At 36.8% G+C, this 22,135-nt stretch overlaps 1 protein-coding gene across 3 annotated transcripts in view; it reads left to right on the top strand.

The window, feature by feature from the left end:
• LOC132909885 (mannosyl-oligosaccharide 1,2-alpha-mannosidase IA) overlaps window positions 1–20,032 on the top strand; it is a 689,092-nt gene extending 669,060 nt beyond the window's left edge. For all 3 annotated transcript variants that reach the window (XM_060965078.1, XM_060965081.1, XM_060965080.1), the window contains 5 exons: window positions 3,612–3,825; window positions 8,900–9,124; window positions 9,224–9,429; window positions 10,309–10,503; window positions 12,814–20,032. In XM_060965078.1, coding sequence (XP_060821061.1) covers window positions 3,612–3,825; window positions 8,900–9,124; window positions 9,224–9,429; window positions 10,309–10,503; window positions 12,814–12,936 — 963 coding nt within the window. In that variant the 3' untranslated portion in view covers window positions 12,937–20,032. The remainder of the gene's footprint in view (window positions 1–3,611; window positions 3,826–8,899; window positions 9,125–9,223; window positions 9,430–10,308; window positions 10,504–12,813) is intronic.
• The last annotated feature ends 2,103 nt before the right edge of the window (window positions 20,033–22,135 follow it).

The raw sequence follows: 22,135 nt of genomic DNA, 5'->3' as shown, positions 1-22,135 counted from the left end.
TACAGGGAGACGCCTTTTACAGTGATTCCCTTTTGGCGCTTTCGCGTTGCTTGAACTTTGTGTGATTAATGTTGGTGGGATTAGGAGTTTCGCGGGAATTGCGAACTAGGGAAACGCCGAGGTAGATGTTAGGTTCGGTTCGCCAAGTGCTGGTGGTCGAAGTTGAAAGGAGCATGTGAGAGGAGAAGGGAAGTTGGCAAGTCGCGAACCAGAGAATTTGGATGGTGGCAGGTGAGAAAGCAGAAATGGAAAATTGGATGTTTGGAATTGGAAATTGACAATTCGACGGTCTAACGTTAAAAACGTTTGCTGTTGGAAAAGTGAAAAGCGACGATTGAGAGTTGAAGATTCGAGGTTGAGCATTGTTATTCGAATAGCCCAAAGTTAATTGATGATTAGCGGGAAAGTAGCAGTGGAAAATTGGAAATTGGTCATTGGAAGATCGTGTGGAAGAAGCTGACGATCGAAAATTGATCCAATTTTTCAAATACTGTGTTAACTTTATCAACTATGAGTTGAAAGTTAAAAAAACTAAAACTAAAAAAACTAAAATATTGAAATTTCAAAATCAAAAAGCCACAGCCAAATTTAAAAGCTTGTAAAAAAATAAAATACTGAGAGTTACCAATTAAATATTCCAATTAAGAAGTCAGTAGTAATTGTCAATGAACCATTAATAGTCAAACATGAATAACCGTTGCTTGATTAATAATTAGAGATCTAAACCCTTAAACTCAAAATTTAACCAAACTTGCCTGCATCTGTTAAACTCTCCTCTCAAAAAATTTCGCCAAAAAAGAACGCAAATTTCACGCAGCACAATCAGATAATAAGAAGAAAGGAAAGATGTGGCAATTATACTTCAATAAATTCGTTTTTCTTTGTTTTATGAATAATCATATATGCCCGCGACAACGAAAAACAGTCGGAAATATGTTTAGCGAAGGCGGTAACTTCTTGATGGTTTTTTCACATGCATTAGAAACGACAGAAAGGTACATTCGTTGGTTTAAATGAAACGATTTCAGCAAATCGCGTTCACCAAAGTGACGAGCCAGAATTAATATGCAAATTCTTAATTGGACGAATAATGGAGCCGCATTATTCCGGTGTTCCATCACTTTGTTCATTTCATTATATTCTTCCAACTTTTTTCCTTACTTTGGTCGTCTTTCCACTTTGAACTTTCTCTTATCATTCTTATATTAGGTTGATCTATATGAATCATCGTTTCCTTAAAATTTAAATTTGGCACGCCAGCACTGTGCATTAAATTTTATCCTATCATGAATTATTATCGAACACGTCAGAGGAGAAAAAATATGTTGTAAATTATATATCATATTGGTAATATATTATACATATATCGTATATTATAAAGATGGATGTAATATTAAACATTATGAAGATTTTGTACAAAAATGTTAAAACTCCATACGAGTTTTTGATTTCATATGAGTTTAAACTTCATATAAGAAACTCACAGGATTATCCTAATTCTCTGGATCTCCTAGGCATTGAATATGCATGATTTATAGAAATTTTTGTCATCTTTAATGTTGGTTGATAATTGATCGCGTATTTAAATTTGGAAAATGTATCACGAAAATTCCTGAAAACGTACGCTCAGCATTTGGAGAAGACGAAAGACAATGTCTGTTCGGTACAGATAATTTTTTAATTTATAAATGATTTTATAAACGTATGTAAGATACAAAAAAGTTCAGGAAAATTCGCGATATCTTCATTTTACGTACATCGTCGTAAATTATTTCTGTAACATTATTTTGTCCTTCTTGAATCTTCAATTTCATATTTCACTATTTCTCCTTGTTTTTTCCAAAGCTAAGATTTTCATCCCGCGTTTGGCGTGGCAGTTCAAAGTTTTGACTTTGAAAATCTATTTGTTCTATCTCTAACCTGTAATATTCTAGCTTCACCGGAGTCTTTGCCTCTACGCCCATTTTCGTTGCCCTTCGATCCAATTTTTCCGCACCGAGCGACACGAATACCGGTCCCGACGGCTTTTTCCCATTCTCCCTATGGAGTGCTGTAACACCGTGAAAACCATGGCTCGCGAATTCGGCTGGGAAACTTCGTCACCCTGAATGGAAATCCGGCTGAAACTGTTTTGTTTCACGCGACACGAAAAGTGCACTAAATAAATGTCGAAATTAAATTCGATCCCTTCTATGCCAAGCTACCGAAAAATTTCAATCAAGCAAACTATTTCTATTTTTCCTTTCTTTTTCTTTTTCTTCTTTTTTTGTGTGTGTAAAAATCGAATTTAAGGATATATCAAGCATGCTTTAAATATACGAGTTTATTTTATTCTTAGCTCTTTTCATCTTAAAAAAAATGAATCATTTTGATTAGAGTTCTTTTTATTCCAAAAAAAGTGAATAATTTTCTATAGTATACCAAAGAAAAATTTACGTAACTACAATAGTATTACAAATTATCTCTCTGTAACACCATATGAGTTGGAATTTGTATCTCCATAACTGTCGATGTTCTTAAAATTTTGTTTTACTCGCTTCATCACTGTGCTGTTACATCTTATTAGCATATCATTATATTCACACAATACAATCTTCAACGCCTATTATTTTCTATAACACCTGTCAATAGCAATTACTAGTTTCTATTCTATAAATATCCACAATTTCTATAGAATTTCATATTTCTAACAAACATCAATCTTTAGATCTCAAACTAAAATACCAGACTGTGATTAATCATAACTCTTTTCACTCATACAATCAAACTCAAATTCGGATCAATGTTAATTCTACTCTCTGTTAATCGAGCAAAACGCACTTAACAATCGTCAATTTCTACATTCCTAATTAAAGTTACAAGACTGAACCAATCGCAAATCAATTGCCTTATAATGGAAGAAAATTCCGATTACAGAACGGTTAAGTCTAACAAAAGTGTGTAAAACCAACGATATCTTAAAATCACAATAATTCCATCCCATCAGACAACACCGAGATAGAAAGCAGAGTTTCACCGTTAGATTTCCCGGTCGATTTTTCGCGAGGCAATCAGCGATCGTTTCTTTCCATATCCCGACGACCTGCCACTGAAAATTCGATTAAATTTCGCACCGGTAACCGAACGTTTTCATTATTACGGTGGCTGGTGGTAATTTCCGCGGCGTAGGTTAATATTTATCTTCGCTGGCGAATAGAACGAAGCGTGTTCGTTTCGCGAAGCTTTGCAACCATCTCTATAAACACGGTCGGTGACCGTCTTTGTTATTTCGTTTAATTGGATCCGTTTGATTCGATCGCGGCCGACTTTCGTCGCTGATTCCGCCTACCTTGCAGAAATATTACCTTCCTTCTCTCATTTCTAACTTCGACTCGGGATTAATCATCACGGTACATAATTAATTTCTCCGATTATCTTTGGGTAATTTTAATTTTTTTAATCACCATCGAATAATTTTAATCTTTAAAAGATAGAAAGAATAAAACTCTGAACCTTAGCGCCACCATCGAACATAGATTAAAATGGAATTTTCCGGTGAACGCTAGTGCTAGGGTTAAGGATAAATAATAGCTAGGACTAACGGAGACGGTGTCTCGTTGGGAAATTTTCAGGCGAGCAAGAATTATGGCTGGGCGAGCAGCGGGTGCAGCATCCTCTCCGAAATTGGCACGATGCATCTCGAATTCACCTACCTCAGTGACATCACGGGCAATCCGGTTTTCAAGAGCAAGGTCGAGAACGTGAGGAAAGTGCTGAAGAACCTGGAGAAACCGAAAGGACTCTACCCCAACTATATTCACCCGAAGACTGGAAAATGGGGCCAGCGTGAGTTTTTTTTTTTTGTTTCATTATTATTTATTCGTTCAGAAAGATTTTTCGTTTACAGTAATATTTGTTCCTTCGAACCAAAAAATTCGTTCCTTTCACATTTTTGCGTATCGTTAAAAGTAACGGATATATCGCCTTGTAATAGAATTATTTGGGCACCCTGTATATATATTGAATTCCAATTTCTGTTTTGTTCGCCGTACGTGTCTCTATCTGCGTGTTGTTCCTCAAGCAACCCACGCAAGAAACCCAACCACTTAATAACAATAATAAATCTTGGTCATACTTGGTACCCAGCATCCCCCGAGTAATCCCATTGCCGCGTTACTTAAATCATTATCCGCATCAATTCCGGCGGCAACGATCGGTTTGCTGGCAAAAACACCAGGTTAATTATTCTTCTCATGCTACATCGCACCTTCATAAATTTCACACGTACCTAATAAGAGAACTATCTTTCAGAGAACCACCGGTAATTCTCACGGTGGGACGTGAACAAAACGACCAGGCATGCGCGAACACAGTTTCACGATAAAATCATTCACCCCGCGAGCGATCATCAAAACGTATCCTCGATCAATATGAAATACGGAAAAGGAAAAAATAATCACGGAAACACGAACTACGTGAAAACTATCTGGATCCTTCTCCGTGTATATAGTTCAAATGAAAGCTACAAAAATTCAAGACAGATTATAATTTTTATTATTTCTTTTTATTCTGTTTCGTTCTTCTGTTTGTTCATTTCTTTCTCCGTTTAATCAAAAGTGTTCTATTTAATATGTTGCTATTTGATAGGTTTTATGTAATTCAATCGAGAAGATAAAAGATACGAGGAAGCTTAAATATTTTGAAAAATAAGAAAATGCTTGGTAGAGTGTTTCAATCACGAGGAATAATAACGTCACTGCTAGTCTCTATCTTGAAAAATATACATCTTCGTAATTACCTGCGTCAAATTATTAAAATTCTAACGATACTTGCTGCGCTAAATTCCATGGAAATGAACAAAACCGCATTTCCCGCACTATCAGTCGATCTTCAAACGCACTTCACCGCACAATATCAAAGAAACAACTCAAACAATAAAAGTAAAAGGTGGTGTCTTGATCAGACAAGAAGAATCACAGAGAAAAAGGAGACTAAGTTTAAACGCGTAAAAAGAAGGGAAAAATTCGAGACGTGGAATAACGATGGATGTCGGATGTAAATGTAGCCGATGCTTTATTACTGTAATTTCATTTAATAAATCTTCACGCGTCCGGAGAATTTCGGGCAAAATAGATTTTTAATCTGACGGCTATCAATTATATCGGTGGAATAGTTTCGATGGCGACAGTGGCCGTGCAGAGAAGAGAAGAGGGGGGCAACGAGAAGCGAGAAGGTGTCGGCCCTGTTCCACAAGCAGCCACCGGTGTCCTCGGTTTCCTTTTGTGCTTCCGTCGTCTTCCGAGGAGAAGGTTGCCTCTCATGGCCGGCACTCTTTGCACCGTCTCCCCCGAATATCGCATTTATCATACCGTGCATCCCCTCGGGTGCTAAATCCTCCTCTTCTCCCGTTGTTCCGCCGACTTCGTGCTCCTCCTGTATTTTCCTGTCGCGTGTATGACGATCCCCGACGAATATTTATCATCGTCCTGAAAACCGACCATCGTCATCCTTCGCGTTTCTTCTTAAATCCTACGGTTCTATCTTTCCTCTTCGTTTCCTTCCTTTTTTCCCCTCGTCCTTCTCCTTTGTCTTTCCCTTAGTTTTCCTCTTCGTTTTCACTCTGCTTGCTTTTTCGTTTGTATTCTTATCATCGCACGTCTTCCACGTTGCGACTCTTCGTTCATCCAAGTTTCGAATTCATCCAAGCAACCATCGAGTTTCGAATCTCCTTAAATTTACGATTCTATCGATTGGCGAGAAGCGAATCGCTTTATCGCAAGAACGAGGTTTTGGTCAAATATAGGATGTTTGAAATATACGATGTCTCGTCGTACATCGGATTGGCTTTTTCTTTTTTTATACACTCGTCTCTATTCGTCTTTTTCATTGGGTCTTCTCGTTCATCCAAGCAGCTATCAAGCTTCGAGTCTCCTTAAATTTATGGTTCTATTGAATGTCGAGCGTCGCGAGGCTACTTCCAAGAGGAAACTTGGGCCAGCTAATTACCCGCTCAGCTTGTATTCTACCCTTCTGATATTTGAATGGCCAACGAGCAGCTGCGAATAAGACCCTTCCTTCGAGTATGCTTTTGTATTATGTTCTTTGAACACATTTTCCGATATTGATGGTTTGCGATGCTGCGATCAACGATGGAGGAATGTAGATTAGGTGCACGTAGCACGAAGTTCACGAGTTCCGAATATTTGCGACGAGAAATATTTTCACTGGTTCTGTGCGTGAATCATCGAGTAGTTGTCGTTTTTAACTCTACCGCGGTTCTCCAATTTTTTAATTTCTATCTTGTTCCCATTTCGGCGTACAAATTCGGTTTGCTGTATTTGAAGAAAACGTCTATAACGTAGAATTATATGCAACAATGTTTTCGTATCTTACTCAAACTTGAGATATTTTTTAACGCTAGAAGAATACAATTGGATCGGAAATGACTGAAAGAACACAGAATGAAATCTTTATTTCTATGTAGCTATCACGATAATCGTAGATCTGTTCACTGATTCGTACGATCTAATAAATCTACAAATTTACATTTCCTATATATGGTTGGTGCAATTTTACCCCAAGATTTGTAAAGTTCAAGTACTACAATTGAATTTCTCTCAATGACTGGACTTCCTTCGCTGAGACTCCGTTAGAAGCTAAAGAGAATTATTCTGACGTTTCTGCAGTTCTGTTGTAAAGAACGTCTAAAACAGAAAGGACGACTAAATAAGAGAACAGGAAAGAATAATACGTTTGATCCAGAAGTCTGTTAGTGGTTTTTGAAAAAGGCTATTTATTTAATAATATTGTGCTTCAAACGTGGAGACAATGTAGCTCAAGTCGAAAGAAGTATTCGTAGAAATTGGATGATCAGAGAATATTCTATACACGTGAATGATACACGGTTGGATAAGTAGTAATTTTCTATTTAGTACAACATCTACTTTAAATATCGATTTCCTATTTAATTATTTAATATCTGGTTCAAGAACCTAATTGAAATTTTCCCTCCTAACAAAGGTATTCAATATCTACCTCGAGTATCTAATTGAAATTTCATTTCCTATTATATTATCCGATGTATCTATTGCAAATATTTAATTGAAATCTTATTTCCGAAGAAATTTGCTTTTCTGGAACATTAACGAAATGGAAGCTTCTAGATATTACAATGAATAAAATTACAATGAACAGCATCGAAGATGAATCAAAATAAAGCAGGATATACATCCAAAACACTTAACTTTTCTCTGTTAAAGTTATCCATCGGATAAACCAGTTCAAACTTCATACATTCCACGAATACGTAGAAACCAGTACCAATCTGCCAATATCGTGCCTCGAATAAAATGTTCGAGACGAAATAAAACCAATAAAAAATCCTGCTCATCGAAACCTCATTTAAAAGCGCTTAAACTTCCTCTAACAAAATTAACCATCGAATAAAATATTCGAAACAACGTATTTCCAATAAATGCGTAAAAAACCCACGGTTTATCGATATCAACTGTCAAATGAAATATTCGTAATGGAATAAAATCAATCAAAATTCAACACGTTGAAATCTCGTCTAAAAACACTTAGCTTCCCTCTATTTCGATTGTAATCGTCTCCCCTCGCGTTTCTCTTGCAGCATGAAGAACAAAAAGGGGTTGCAGGAAAACGAAAACGCTCGACGCTCGCAGCAGCCACGAACTGCAGAAGAAGAGTCGCGAGAGTAAAACCGCCCGAGCTTTTTCTTTGTCTCGTGCCCTCTCTCAGACGAGTTGTCGGAGTAGCCCTCTTCTTCGTGCAAAAACCTCGCGGATATTCGCGTGCAAATGCCAGCCTCCACTATCTTCCGTACCTTCGAGGACCTGTAGAGCTTGAGTGCTCGACCATTTCGCCGTTCGCTGTCGTAATAAAGCACCACTCTTCGAACCGTCGATTTCAACGAACGATTTCCAGCGTAGGTCGTCCCTCGGCGTTATTAATCGCTGTCTCCTTTGAAAATCCGATTGCTTTGAACAACGATTATACTGGAGAGTCGCAAAGTCGTTGAATGGCGTTCTGTAACCGTCGAAGGGTATCGGTGTTCGTAAATACGATGAGAAAGCTGCTTCAAAGTAATTGTCTCGTTGGCTGAAAGTGGCTGGAAACGCTTTCTTCGCCGGTTTGTCCGCTTCGTTTTCCAGTCGAATGGAAAGCCGCCTCGATGGAAAGCTGAGAGTTATGAAACTGGCTATACAGTCGCACGGCACGGGTATGTCTTCTTGACTGTTATTAAAATGGAAACCCTGTCGACAGGAATCCAGCGGATTTTCGACGTAGCTTCTTTATCTCGCCGCTTTTGAAACGTGTAATGAGCTTAAGAGGAGTCGCGAGATGGATTTTCGAAGTTGTCTTAACGAACTTGCTCTCTGGACTTGACGAATTTATCTGATTATGCCAGGCATGGGATATAATTGAATCTCCGCCTTATGGAATTAAATTGCGTATTTCTATTATCTTATTTCTAGCATTCGCTTTAATTGCTTTTTCGAGCATAATCTTTAGAATGTAGCGGCTATAATTATTTCAGTACGACAAGTTTTATAAAGACAGTAATGCGTTAGATCAGTTTCGCCAGAAACGGATGTATTTGTCGTCTGGTTAATTAACAATTCACCAAATCTTAATAAAGAAAAGGCACGGAAGGAACAGATAAGTTTACCATCGTTTATTACATCTTTTAATTTCCGAAATAAAACACAAAAATTTTCATCATGAAAATTGCCAAAATTGCTAGTTAATTGTACATATATAAAAATGTTAAAAGTGCCAGAAGGATGGATAACGACAAGTAAAAGATCCGTAAATGATACGACGATGATAGAACGTAAGAAAATTGGGAATATTCCAAGTCGGATTGACGGACGTTTGTTTTCTTGTCGAATCACAGATCACATGTCGTTGGGAGGTCTCGGTGACAGTTTCTACGAGTATCTGTTGAAGGCGTGGATTCAGTCCGGCAAAGAAGACGTCGAAGCCCGACAAATGTACGACGAAGCGATCGCGGCTATAGATCAACACATGATCAAGACATCACAGGGCAAGCTGCTCTACGTGTCGGATCTAAAATACGACAGGCTCGAGCATAAAATGGGCCATCTGGCGTGTTTTGCTGGTAAGTTTGAAACAAACTTCTTTTATTCCTTCCTTTAAGCCGATACCTCTTTCTAAAAAAAAAAACATATTTTTACAAAATTGGCCTGTCTGTCTCCAGGTGGTATGTTTGCATTGGGAGCGAAAACCCAGGAAAACGAACAGTCTGAGAGATACATGACGATAGCCGCTGGTCTGACCAACACGTGCCACGAATCCTACGACAGAAGTTACACGAAACTCGGACCGGAAGCCTTCCACTTTATCGAGGGTAACGAAGCGAAGAGTTTAAAGAACGGCGAAAAATACTACATTCTTCGGCCAGAGGTAAGTTCTCTTCGTCCAGATTTGAATCAACGTGCTTGTTTATCGATTAGAAGCTACATAAGTAAATAATGGAAACGTCGAGGTGGGGAACATAGCGATATGAATTTTCTATTGACTCGTTGAATGCTCATTAAAATGTAATAATTAAACGGTGGAAGATGTTCATGTTCTTTGTGCATTTAATTTGAATATACTCCTCTCGTCGTTTTCGTAATTCTTTAAATCTGTTCAGATTTTTCAACCATTGATTCTTATATGATACAATTTGGATAAACATCTTGTTCCTTTCGTAATTTGTTTTCCAACTATACACTTGACACAACAAGCTGTGCATTGGCTTTAAGGATTTCTTGTTTGATTTTCTGTTAATGGCAAATTTTTTATAAAATAATTCTTCGTTAAATGCGTTACTTTCTGCACACGCAATATGTTTCTCGCAGTACTAGGAAATCAAAGAGTCGAACGATACATCCATGAATTTTAGAAACGAAATTTCTATCCTATCCTTGTCTGAAATCTGATAAACGCCAGCTTCAAACACAGCTTCGAGGAATTAAAACAACAAGATCAACATCCGAACGATTTCCATTTTTATCAAAAATACAAAATATACTTTCAAAAACGAGCATCTGTTCGATCCATTCTGTCCGCGGGTCTATCATTAAACGAAAAGAGAAAAAAATACGTGGACGAGTATGACTCGATGACAGACGTAAAAACGATCAAACGAAGCAGACAGAAACATTTCAGCATTTGTTTCCGGGTGTTTCCACCGCCGGTAATGAAAGCTGAAATATTCAATCCGTTCTTTTTCGCGTGACTCGTCAGGACAAACACAGGCTGTTCGCCAAATTCCGAGGTAAAATATTTTTCTTTCAGACCTTCGAATCGTACTTCGTGATGTGGCGGCTGACAAAGGATCCGAAATACCGTGAGTGGGGCTGGGAAGCTGTTCAAGCGCTCGAGAAATACTGTCGCGTTCCAGGAGGCTTCACCGGACTTCATAATGTTTACTTGGTCGATCCTCCGCAGGACGACGTGCAACAGAGCTACTTCTTCGCCGAGACGCTCAAGGTACCATGATTTCTATCGCTATTCCTTTGATTTCTAGCCAAACCTTTTGCATACGTTCCAGAATTTGAGAAATATTCATAATATAATTATTCTATAATTAGTCTATCTAGCCATATTTTAGTCGTGAAGAACACTGAGTGAACGTTAACGCGTTGGAACGATAATCTTTATTTTAAAGATAAACAACGATCGTAATAGAACGCGATAGGTATCGAATCTACAGTTTATAGATCGCGCTAGGAGAAGATGTGACGTAAAATGAAAAAAAAATTGTGTCACGTGAAATGACATTCTATGGAATTTTATACGAAGAAGAGTATTGTACGATTAATTTATAATGTTGCACGATCTGTGTATCCAATGGTGTTAATCAGAAGTGGGAAAAGGAAAATTGTACAGAAGTATCTTGTTACGCGATTATTTCGAAGACATTTGTTTCTCCTATTACATAATTATATGTAATTATTGCAATAGGAAATTGTACAATTTAATAGCAATACAGATTGCTAATTAATTGAAAGTAACAGTTCAAATTGCTGGTAGTAGAGGACCGGTACTAAATATCTACGACATTATTATCGAGGAATAATACATATGTAATAAGAAATAAAAAGAGAAATAATAATAACAATCGTCGTTTCTGCCACTCAATATGACACATTTATTTTCCACTTCGCAGTTTAAACCTGCTAAGAACGCCAACTAAACGTCGTTAACGTTGCTATCGCCACGATATCTCACAATCTGTTCCCATTTTCCTAAACGTTAACGAACGTTTTCTTGGTCGTTACGCCGTTTACGTCGCGTTCACAAATTTTCATTTAATCTTCTGCCGAGAACCGCATGGCCGATGAAACATTTTTCGAGCGTTCGCAACGCGTTTAAAATTGCATTATCCGGGGCGTAGCGTGGCCGCGTCGTTAACTTCCGGTTAAAGGGAGTGAAACGCGAGAATTTTCACACGAGCATTGCAACCGTTGCACAAAAATTAAACGATCAGAGGCAAGAGCAAGGGACCTGGGTCTGGCAATTATCGGTTAGAACGACGACTACGCTAAGAAGTTAATCGACTTGTTAACAGTTTGCTTGATTGCTACTTCAAATTTCTCGAGACTCTCGGAAAAATCTCATTAGCTGGTTGTTATTTCAAAGCGACGCGTTTTAAATACTTTATAATTGTAAATTATAACCATGGAGCGTAGGTGAATAGAAATCTGAAATTATCATTAACATTTTAACTAACTGACACTGGTGTGTAAAGACTATTTCTGGAAAACGAGTAAAGTCGTTATTACTTTACTATACAGTTTTCTAACTATGAATTGTAAATTACATTAACGAAGTCAATGATAAATTATTTCAGACGCGTACTAGTTTTATTTTGTACGTGGAGGGAATGTTAGAGGCTAGACAGAGAAATAGAATTAATATCTGCAATAAACGATACTCCTCGATTACGTCTCGAGAAAGAGCATCCGAGTGAGTGCTATTAAAGTCTCAATGATTACGATTCCAATATCTTTTAATCGTTCATTAGTGTTTTACATGTACTATTAAATTATATGAAATTACATATAATACAAGCTTAAGATATAATAATAGAAAAAATATACCAGCATTTATAAACATATAATAGCTGATTAATTATCAAATACTAAATTAATAACTTGATTCTTTTAATGATCGTATCAAAGAGAATGGTCAAATTAAAAATCTAAAAGCAAATTAACGCAGTAATATTAATTTATTTTAAATTAAAGTTAAATTAATTAACGCTGCTAAAATATGGCTATTCCTTTCCTTTTATCGAAGATATATTTAACCAATGCTATCTTGCTTTGCTTATCTTTCCGAACCTTCTTATTCGAACACGCGAGAACAAAAATTCAACAGTTGCATCTAGTTATTACTGAAAGTCTAACGGTTAACTTTTAGATAATTAGCGCGCCGCATTACGTACAAAACGATATAATTAGACTACGGATTTTTATACAAATTTACGTTTCTATGAACACAGGTAAATGGAAGTTAAACAGAGATTCATTTCGCCCACTAAATGTTATAACGTGTACTTCACTTTGGATACTTCGTATACTTTCCCACGTTATATGCATTCTGTACTTTTTTACATTTTTCATACATACAGATTTTTCGCGAATATACCTAACATGCAAACTTTCTAAACTCTCAATTATGCATAAATATTAAATATAAAAATCTGCAGTGCAATACTTGGTAATAGCTAATAATAAATACATGCACAAGCCAGCAGGATATAATCGTTAAGTCTACCGTTCTTGTCTATTTCAGTACCTCTACCTGCTGTTCAGCGACGACGATCTCATAAATCTGAACGACTGGGTGTTCAACTCCGAGGCTCACGTGCTTCCCATCAGGGGCAACCCCCTGTACCGGGCGTCTCCCTCTTTATAATTCAAAGGAAACTCTCACACCTGGAAGAAAACGACACACCGACGACACAGCAAGACCGTTCTAACAGCTCGAAACAATCGGAAGTCGTCCGCTGTGTACCAGGAAGGGAGAGCAACAACGTGAGAGACGAACAAGAAGAGGGAATAACTCGGAACTACAAGAAACAAGAAATAGAAGAAAAAGCAAAGCAAAAATTCAACGGTGTACGCGATAAGAAAATACAAGGAAAAATAGAACAGTGAACAAGTTTCTGGATTTAGAAGGTAAAAAAAGAAAGAAAACGAAAAAAAAGAAAAGGAAAAGAGAAAAGAAAGGGAAAAAGGAACAAATTAACAAACGCGTTATTACCTGTGAAAAATTATAGACAGATCGATGAACAGTGAAAAAAATAGGAAAATGGAGAGAGACTGGAGAGGCGGAACGACGACGTGGATACTCAGCTCGCAAAAGCCACGTGTCGCCGCGGTGAATACAATTAAAAATAATTATTTTAGGTAAAACGAGATATAATAGGGGACAGGGAGAACGTGGAGAAGATGATAACGAACGTTATTTAAGCGACAAACTATACAGATGAAGAATTACACGGAGACACACACATACACACACATACACACAGAGTACGTTTGTAAATAGCGAAAAAAGAAAGAATGTGTGAACAAAACTATATAATAGATCGCGTGAAAAAGAGGGAGTGAAAGAAGAAAGAGACGAGAGAACAAGAGAAACGTATGCTCGAGCGAAAGAGACAATTTGAAATAGAGAAAGAATGCGTGTATGCGTGTGAGAGAGGCAGAAACTAGAATGAAAATTTAATCGTTTGCCTGAATGCTTGGCCCATTTTCTTTTTTCGCCTGCGACATAAAAATGGTCTAGGCAGCCGAACCTATTTCAAGGAAGATCCAAATACCGAACGTTCCAGTCGGATCTCTTGGTGATTATAGCGAAACTGTTCAATCGGTGTTTCTCTTTTCCTTCTTCCTTCTGTTCGAGCTTTTTTGAAAACGTGGCACTCTAACGTCCGAGAGGTAAAAATTAAAAAAAAAAGAAGAAAAAAAAGAACGAAAAATTATAAAATTCTCTGACAAATAACGAAAATGATTATTTGCTAATTAATTAGTCGATGTAATCGGTTTGGGAATTCGTATTTTATGGGAAAGCATTTAGATCGAAATAAGTAATTATTTCAAATTTCGTATAACTACGTTAAGAACGTATGAAAAAAAAAAAAAAAAAAAGAAAGAAAAAGACACCAGTCCTCCAAGAAGATCGATCAGTGGATCTATAAGTTATTCTTGTTTTAATTAACAATTATATCGATCGCTGATCGATCTCGCCACTTTTCAGACTTCACCGACACGAGACCTTCTTCTTCGCGGCTTTTTCTATCTTTTTCTACTTTTTGAATAAATGACACACTGCGCCTCGATCGTCTCGGTGGCAGAAAGCGCCGATGGAAATTCGTTCGATCCAGTCGCGCTACGTATTTGATGCGACGATTTCGTTTTAAATTTTAACCGGCTACGCGCGTGTTTTATAGAAATCAAAGTTCACGGAATTGTTAATAAGTCGATGTCTGTCTTTGTTTAGAAATTTTAATATATTTAATTACGAACGAAGGGTAACTCTCGTTTCTCTTTAAACAAACTGTTGTCATAATTCGTGAAAACATGAAATAAAATCAAAAGACGACATTAGTATTTTTGCATTTTATACCGTGTGAATCCATTTATGCTTAGAAAGAATATTTTATTGGAATACCGGAGTTTCATTGCTTGAAATAACGCAGTTATTGAAATTTGGAAATCTCCTTAGAAATACGAGTGCAGAGTTTACAGAAGCTGGAGCATAAATGGGTTACGTTTAAAAGTTCCTTACATATCCTTTTGTTTCTGCGTCGCGTTCGGCTGAATTTTAAGGCGAATCGCCAAGTGCTTCCATGTAACTGGCTGGAGAAAATTTCAAAGAAGTTTCAGCCGAAACTTTTCTATGGAATTCGTAGTTTGAATCTTTATGGGCGTAATATGGAAAAGGAATAAGCGTACGAGGAAACGTAAGGAAAGATTTTACGATTTTCGAGCGTGTTTAACGGCGATGTGAAGCACAAGAGCAAAAGCGTCGGCTACTTGTGCGAATTACAATGGTATCGATGGAAGAACGGGCTTGATTTATTTCACGTATTTTACATATTTATACGTTTGATATCTTTTTATATTTTTACCATCGCCAAGATTCTTTAGGAAAAATTTCTCAAGTGTTGCAAATTATTTCCATAAAATACGGAAAATTCTAAGAATTAGTAAATTTATCATAAAACACATTTAGAATATTGACAAAGCACTGATAGATTATTTTAACAAATAACTAAATATTTTAACGCTATTGATCTTAAAATTTATCTTAACGTTCTACTTCTATCTTAGTAGGGAAATATATGTTCGATATGAATTCTTTCATCGATCCAACGAATGGTTCTCGAAAAAGTCAATTATCCATCAAAGAAATTAGAAAAAGAGCAATCTTCAAAATACGAAATTTAAATCATCCATCCATTTAACGAAAGAATCAATTTTCGTTTCTTCGACAAGTTATATTGCCTGAAAAAATCAAAAACCATCCCCCAGTACAATCTTCATCACGATGAACATCAACTAGAGGGTTGCCCTTCGGACAACGAAATATAATTATTATTAATAATTATGCGAAGATGAGAAATTGGCTGGCAAAAGATTCGATCTTACTTTCTTCTCGATAAACCAGCAGGAATCTTTTACCGTTCTCAAAAAAATCTTCGATGTAAAATTCAAACATGAAAGACGAGCATTAGCAACGATTCTTTCATATTTGTCCAAACGAGAGATTTTTTAACGATAAGAAATCGTGATCGAATCGTCAATTATCACGATATAGGACACGATCACCATCTTTCGCTCTTGCGCCCTTTGCATGGCCATCTTCTCAACTTTGCACAATAGAAAAATTCAAAACCACTGGACTGGAGATGTTTACACAGATTCGTATTTTTATGAACGCAAAGAAACGAAAGACAATATTTGATTCACCCACTTAATATTATCTCTAATCGAGAATCGAAAGCTTCTACGTTGCTACTGTATATTAAACGCGATTGAGAAACAAATGTGGCACTCGTTCTTCGAATTGCAGGATCGAAATAAAAATTCGAGCTATATCTTTTATATTTTTCCGCATTGCATGCATTTTTGCACCATTAAATTTCCCCGAAACACGTAAACATCCGCAGTCTAGCGATCACCGTTGCATCGATTCTCGCGTTCGACAGCATCATCCATCGAATGTTCGTCTCGTGGAAGGCTTTCGGCCATCGAGCTGCCGGAATCAACGTGCAGCCCCTGATCAGTAGTTTCCGGTGCAAGCGTAACCTCACGAGACTCATATTTTTTCCTTGTGTGTGTTGAACAAATCAAAAATCGCGAGCCAAATTCCTACGTCGTATCCATCATTGACCCTATGCAGAGAAGACTGGATCATTGTCGACGCGATTGTCGAATATTTTATTCTATTGGAACTTCGATAGATGTAGCTTCTCCACTCGTCTATGACAATCGAATTTACTCAAAAAGTAAAACCGTAGAACCTTAAAAAATTTAGGACAATACTGTCGCTTTTAGTCAAAATATCCCACGTAGCATTTTTTCATTTTTCAAGATACGTTGAAATTTTTACCTGTGTTTCTTACCTTGCGAGTAAAGTTACGTTATGCAGGCTGTAGCGATACCATAATTAAATATCTCAAATCGATCGAAGAGAATGACATAGTTTGAGCTTTTCTAGGTTTCAAATGGCAGAATGGCAGTCTCTGTAAATTGCAAATTAGAAAAAATTGATATGCCAAACGCTGTTCTTTTTATTTTTATCTTAAAATTCCCTATCAGTCGTGTCGCTTCATTGCGATAAATAAACTTACGGGAATCTCCTGTTCTTTTCCTAAAAATCGAACTGCTACCGTACGCTTCCGCGTTGTAGAATAAAAAAGAAATTCGGAAAAACTGGAATTGGTCAAGCTAACTTATGGCAGCTTCGCGTAATCGTAATTTAGAAAGAGACAAACTTGAAACACGTACGTGAGACGGAATTGATTCAGCCTTCGTTGTCAGAGGGTTAAACGATCGACAGAAGGATGAGTCGCACGCGATTTTCAACGAAAGGGGAAAAGCGTAAAAGCGACGCGCGAAATCAATCGCGCGTGGTAGTTTAGTAAACGATGTAGCAGCCGATAAACTAGCGTGTATATAGATGAAAAGATTTCAAAGGAGAAAAGTAAAAAAAGAAAGTCATATTCTATAGGAGGTACGAGGCGTAGAAACAGAGTTATATAGAGGTTACTGGATGTGTAATTGTATAGGCTTTGCAACGAACGTGCGCAAGAAAAGAGAGAGAGAGAGAGAGAGAGAGAGAGAGAGGATATGTGTGCTTGAGAGTGGAGGTACGTGAGAGATATTGTAAATTCAAGTTGTCAAGACGCGTTTCGAGTTCGAATCGGATGCGTTCCCATGTTGCGAAGCGTTTCATTACGAATAACGAGCAGCGTTCTTGGAAAGATAAAGATAACTTGACGAAATGTAAAAATTAGTTTTGTTCCTTTTCGTCATTTTTTATAGATTTATAAGTTTCGGAGATTTTAATCGGCGACAATAAGAATTAAAGTATGTTGGTTATTTAAAGGTATAAGAAATAGATTTGCGTAATATCTTTTTAGAAAAATCCCTTGGTTTTCGTAATTTTTGTAGGTTTCTAAATTAACCGAATACTTCGAAAGTACAAAGGCCTAGACTGTCGTAGTATTTCATAAAGATTAATAGGTGGACCTTTAACAGGTAGCTTTTTAGGATGATCAAATTTTGAACAATTGTTTCTCAAAGATTAATTGATAACGCATAACGAAACATCGTATTTCGAGAATTTGAGACAGATACGAATTAAGGAAACGACATTTCAAATTGCAAAACCAAAAATGAAAATCATCGATTCCTGACGAAGAAGATTTATACCATCGCTTATGTTAATGTTTGAAGCTCTTCTGTAACTCGATGTACGAAGATCTTCGAAGTTTAAAACACTGCCTGACTCAAACCGCCGACGTTCTATGAGCGATTTTCGTCCTCTTCTTTCAGGAATCACGCGAATATTCTTATACGGTTTAACAAAACGATTGTCGAAAAGGAAACTATAGAACGTATTTTTATAACAAGAAAAGAAAGAGCGTAACAAAAGAGTGGGATATCAAACGATCGAATCAACAAATCTTTTCTCCCAAGTATCGACTGTCGTTTTTCGCAATTAAACGCAGCAGAAGGGACGGGAAATATCGAAGAAACACGTGTCCTTGATCGAGGACCGATCTCGAGGAATTTCCCGCATCCGCTTTCCAAACAATCAAGCGAGTCGATGACTAAGACGGCCAGAAAGTTACTTAATATATTATAACATAATGATACTTTACGCCTCTTGCCTTTTTCGTTCCTCGGGCTCGGATGGCCGCTCGGAAATTCATTGTTTCGAGCGTTCATCCTTGGAACAGAAGCAAGACACCATAGAATGTATACACTCAACTATACGGAAGTACATGCGTATGTTTCTCGTACAAGATGAAAGCGAAATGCGTAAGTGCGAGAATTGACAAAGAAACAAAAGAAACGAGCAGGTGTTTCGATTGCAATTTCTCGTACGTTGTGCGTTTCTAAGAGATTCATTGATCCTTGACACAGTTACGATTGTCATTCGTTCATGGACGTTCATTGTTACTGACGTATTTTGAAGCGATCTGTTCAAAATAATTTGTTCGTCGATTCTTCGTTTCGTTTTGAAATGGAAGCTTTCGTTGGGAAGCTTCGTTCAATCCGAATACGAAGAAAGAGATATTTTTAGAAGATGTTTGCGATTTTAATCCGAAATAGACACTTGTAATTATTTATTACGAATTTAAATGTATATAATTATTAAAGAATCGTGTTACTTTGAATATATTCGTCGTTATTATTTATGACAATGTAGGAAGGAACAACGAATACCATCGAAATTTCATTTGTCAAGGAAGAATCGTTTCGACGACGTGGTAACAACGGACAGACCGAGAAATCTTCAGTGTCTTCTAACGCGTGGAACCAGCTCACTCGGAATTGGACGAGCAAGCGATCTTCGTTTTCCTCCCTTTCCGTAGGAACAAATCGATCGAACAAAACAATTCTATTTTGCTGCTGATATTATATACTTACACGAGCAAAGAAATAAAACGACAGAGGGAAACCGTTAGGTCGTTGTCCTGTGTAAAGAAAAAAAAAAAACAAATTGTTATTTATAATAGTAACGAAAAGATTGTCGCTGATCTAACAGAGCGACGACGATGGACGAGGATAGATTCGACGGTGATGAAGATAGTAATAAACGATAATTAGCCTATACATATATTTGTGAATAGATATTTAATAATTTATTGTTAACTAGAGTATTTTATTTGAAGGATTTTCATTAAACGGGGTTTCGGGTACCAATAATATCGTTTCTTACGCCAGAGAAAAAAAAGGGGTTAGAAAAAAAAAAGAAACAGAGCGAGAGAGAGAGAGAGAGAGATTGTATGAAAGCGATTATGGTGTGAGTAAAGAGAGTGAAGGAAAAAAAAATGAGATTAAAATGAGCGACAATTTCTACGTGCGCTTTTGTCAAAGAATCGAGAGAGAGAGAGAAAGATAGAGAAGAAAAGATAGAAAACAGTTTTTTAGCTTTACTTACCTAATTTTTGTAAGCAGAGCGACAACAGACAGACGCCGGTAAGAGGAAAAATAAAATGGTGTAAAAGAAAACAAATTATATATATTATATATTTATCGTTGGTCGAAGAACGGAGAGAGGAGAACGGGTGAACGAGAGGAAAAAGAATAATAGAATAAAATGTAAAACGATGAGCGCGTCGCGCGCCAGCATTCGACGCGAACTATAATTATACTTGTAAATACAGTACACGATTTAGTGATAATACGGGGGTTTTACTTTTAACAGCTTTATGTGATTATTACTTTGTCATGATCAATGAAATAAATAAATGATGATAATACTTTAATCTATATTTCATTCATAATCGTTCCCTTGCCTTTCCACATCTTTTTAAACTTCTCGCTTCAATTTACCTTCATTCTCGAGATCTCTGCATTCAGATTTTTTAACAAATATGGCAAAATTAGATTCTTGTACGTATCTATCGAAATTATGACCCTCTTTATGTTACCTGTGTCTTTTTCTTTTTAATTCTCGTATGAAATATATCACATTCCTCGAACTTCTTTAAAAAATCAATCAATAAGACAACGTGCATTCTTTTGTACGAAATTCCTAACTAACGTCACGAAACAGGTGCAAACGAGAAAAATGAATTATCTAACAAAATGTATACAGGCGAAAGAATCTAACGTGAGACAAGGTCGGATGATTACACATTGTACATAAGCTGCATATATCAGGGAATAGCTATCGGGAATTTCGATGGTAAGTAGAATTATTGTTCAATAATGCAAATCAGGCGCAGCTGCTTCATGTGCTAATTAGGTCCATAGGGGATGGAGAATGTCCATCGACATCGAAGTAACAAATCCCTTTGATGGCCGACTGAATCCTCCTAATGGTCATGCCGCCGGCTACTGTTAATAACCAATCAGAAATGACCCGTGTACGAAACACGTTGCTCGGTTAATTGTTAGTCGATTCGAAATTCCTGTACGACATTAGGTTGCCATAAATTGGACACATTGCTAGAAGCTATGTTATATTTTCAAATATTTATTAACGTTTGGTAAATATTTTAAAATTAGGTAAATACTCGTGTATTTTATATAAATTTCATTTCTATGCTTACTAAAAATTCATCAAGAGCCTTATTTTATTTCAGCATAATTATCGAAGTAATAATGAGAACGATACGTACACTAACATAGCAAATTCAATTCGATGGTGCTTAAGCGAAATACATCCATTAGCTGGAATGCAAATTAATCTATTAAAGACCGACATAATACGTAGTGAAGTAATACATAGGATTTACATAATTGCAACGTTGTTGTGAAAAACATATAGAATATAATTTACATATCAAAAAGTTTAAGAAAATTGTTCAACACGACTCTACAAGTAGCTCAATTTTTTCGCAACTTTGCAATATGACGACGAGGAAAGAAGAAATAGCTAAACAAATCTTTACAACTCTCTTCTTAAAAAGTAGAATGGATAAAATATTTAACATGTCTATACGCTGTAAATTTCATTTTACTTACTATTCATCGTATCGACTATCGTATCTCGTTGATTAAATTGATTTTATATTCCTTGTTAATTTAAAAGAATTCGAAATGTATCAGGTATGTAAATATGAAACCGGAATTTTTACATTTTTCCCACCTGTCTGGCAATTGGTGGATGCCACGCCAAAAAAACTGTCTCTCTTTTGAGGCAAACCAGTCATCGAGCCATTTTCGTACATTTTCGTAAGAAGTGAAGTGCTGGTCAGAAAGTGCGTGTCCCATCGATGCAAATAAATAGTAATCGGACAGAGCCAATTCTGGTGAGTAAGCCGCGTGCGAAAGTATTTCCCAACTGAACGCTTCAATCGTTTCCTTGACCGGTTTTGCTGCACGCGATGGTGCATTATCATGGAGCAAAATTACTTTGTGTTGCCCTTTTTGATATTCTGGTCGTTTTTCACGCAAAGCTTGATTCAAATCGATCATTTGTTGTCGGTAGCGGTCAGTATTAACGGTTTCGCCAGATTTTAACAGCTTAACAGTTTAACAGCGGTATGAGATGTTACCATAGTGTGCAAAAGTACACAAAATATCGAAAATTGTACTATCTAGACGTTGAAAAAGATTTCTACTCGAATAGTAATCTTAAAAATATGAGTTTGCGTAAAAATTCGCAACGTATCTATAACGATGATCAATTGCAAAATTTCACCCTAAAGTAAAACACTCTAGCAAATTACAATCTCTAAGCCGTCAATAAAACAGACAAAACCTGCTCGCAAAGTCCTAAACCCGCCACATGTATCGCGTTGCAAATTCCACTATAGTTGCAATCTTCTACACCGCACCTGAACCAGCCTAACCCGAAGCAATCTTCAAAGAAGACGAGCGTAAAAAAAGTTCAAAGGTCGTCATCGATGCAGCGTAACGGA

This window comes from Bombus pascuorum, chromosome 8 (genome assembly GCF_905332965.1).
Source record: "Bombus pascuorum chromosome 8, iyBomPasc1.1, whole genome shotgun sequence".
Taxonomy (NCBI): Eukaryota; Metazoa; Arthropoda; class Insecta; order Hymenoptera; family Apidae; genus Bombus; species Bombus pascuorum.
Note: the sequence above shows the minus strand (reverse complement) of the source record. Positions and strands in the feature narration are given on the sequence as shown.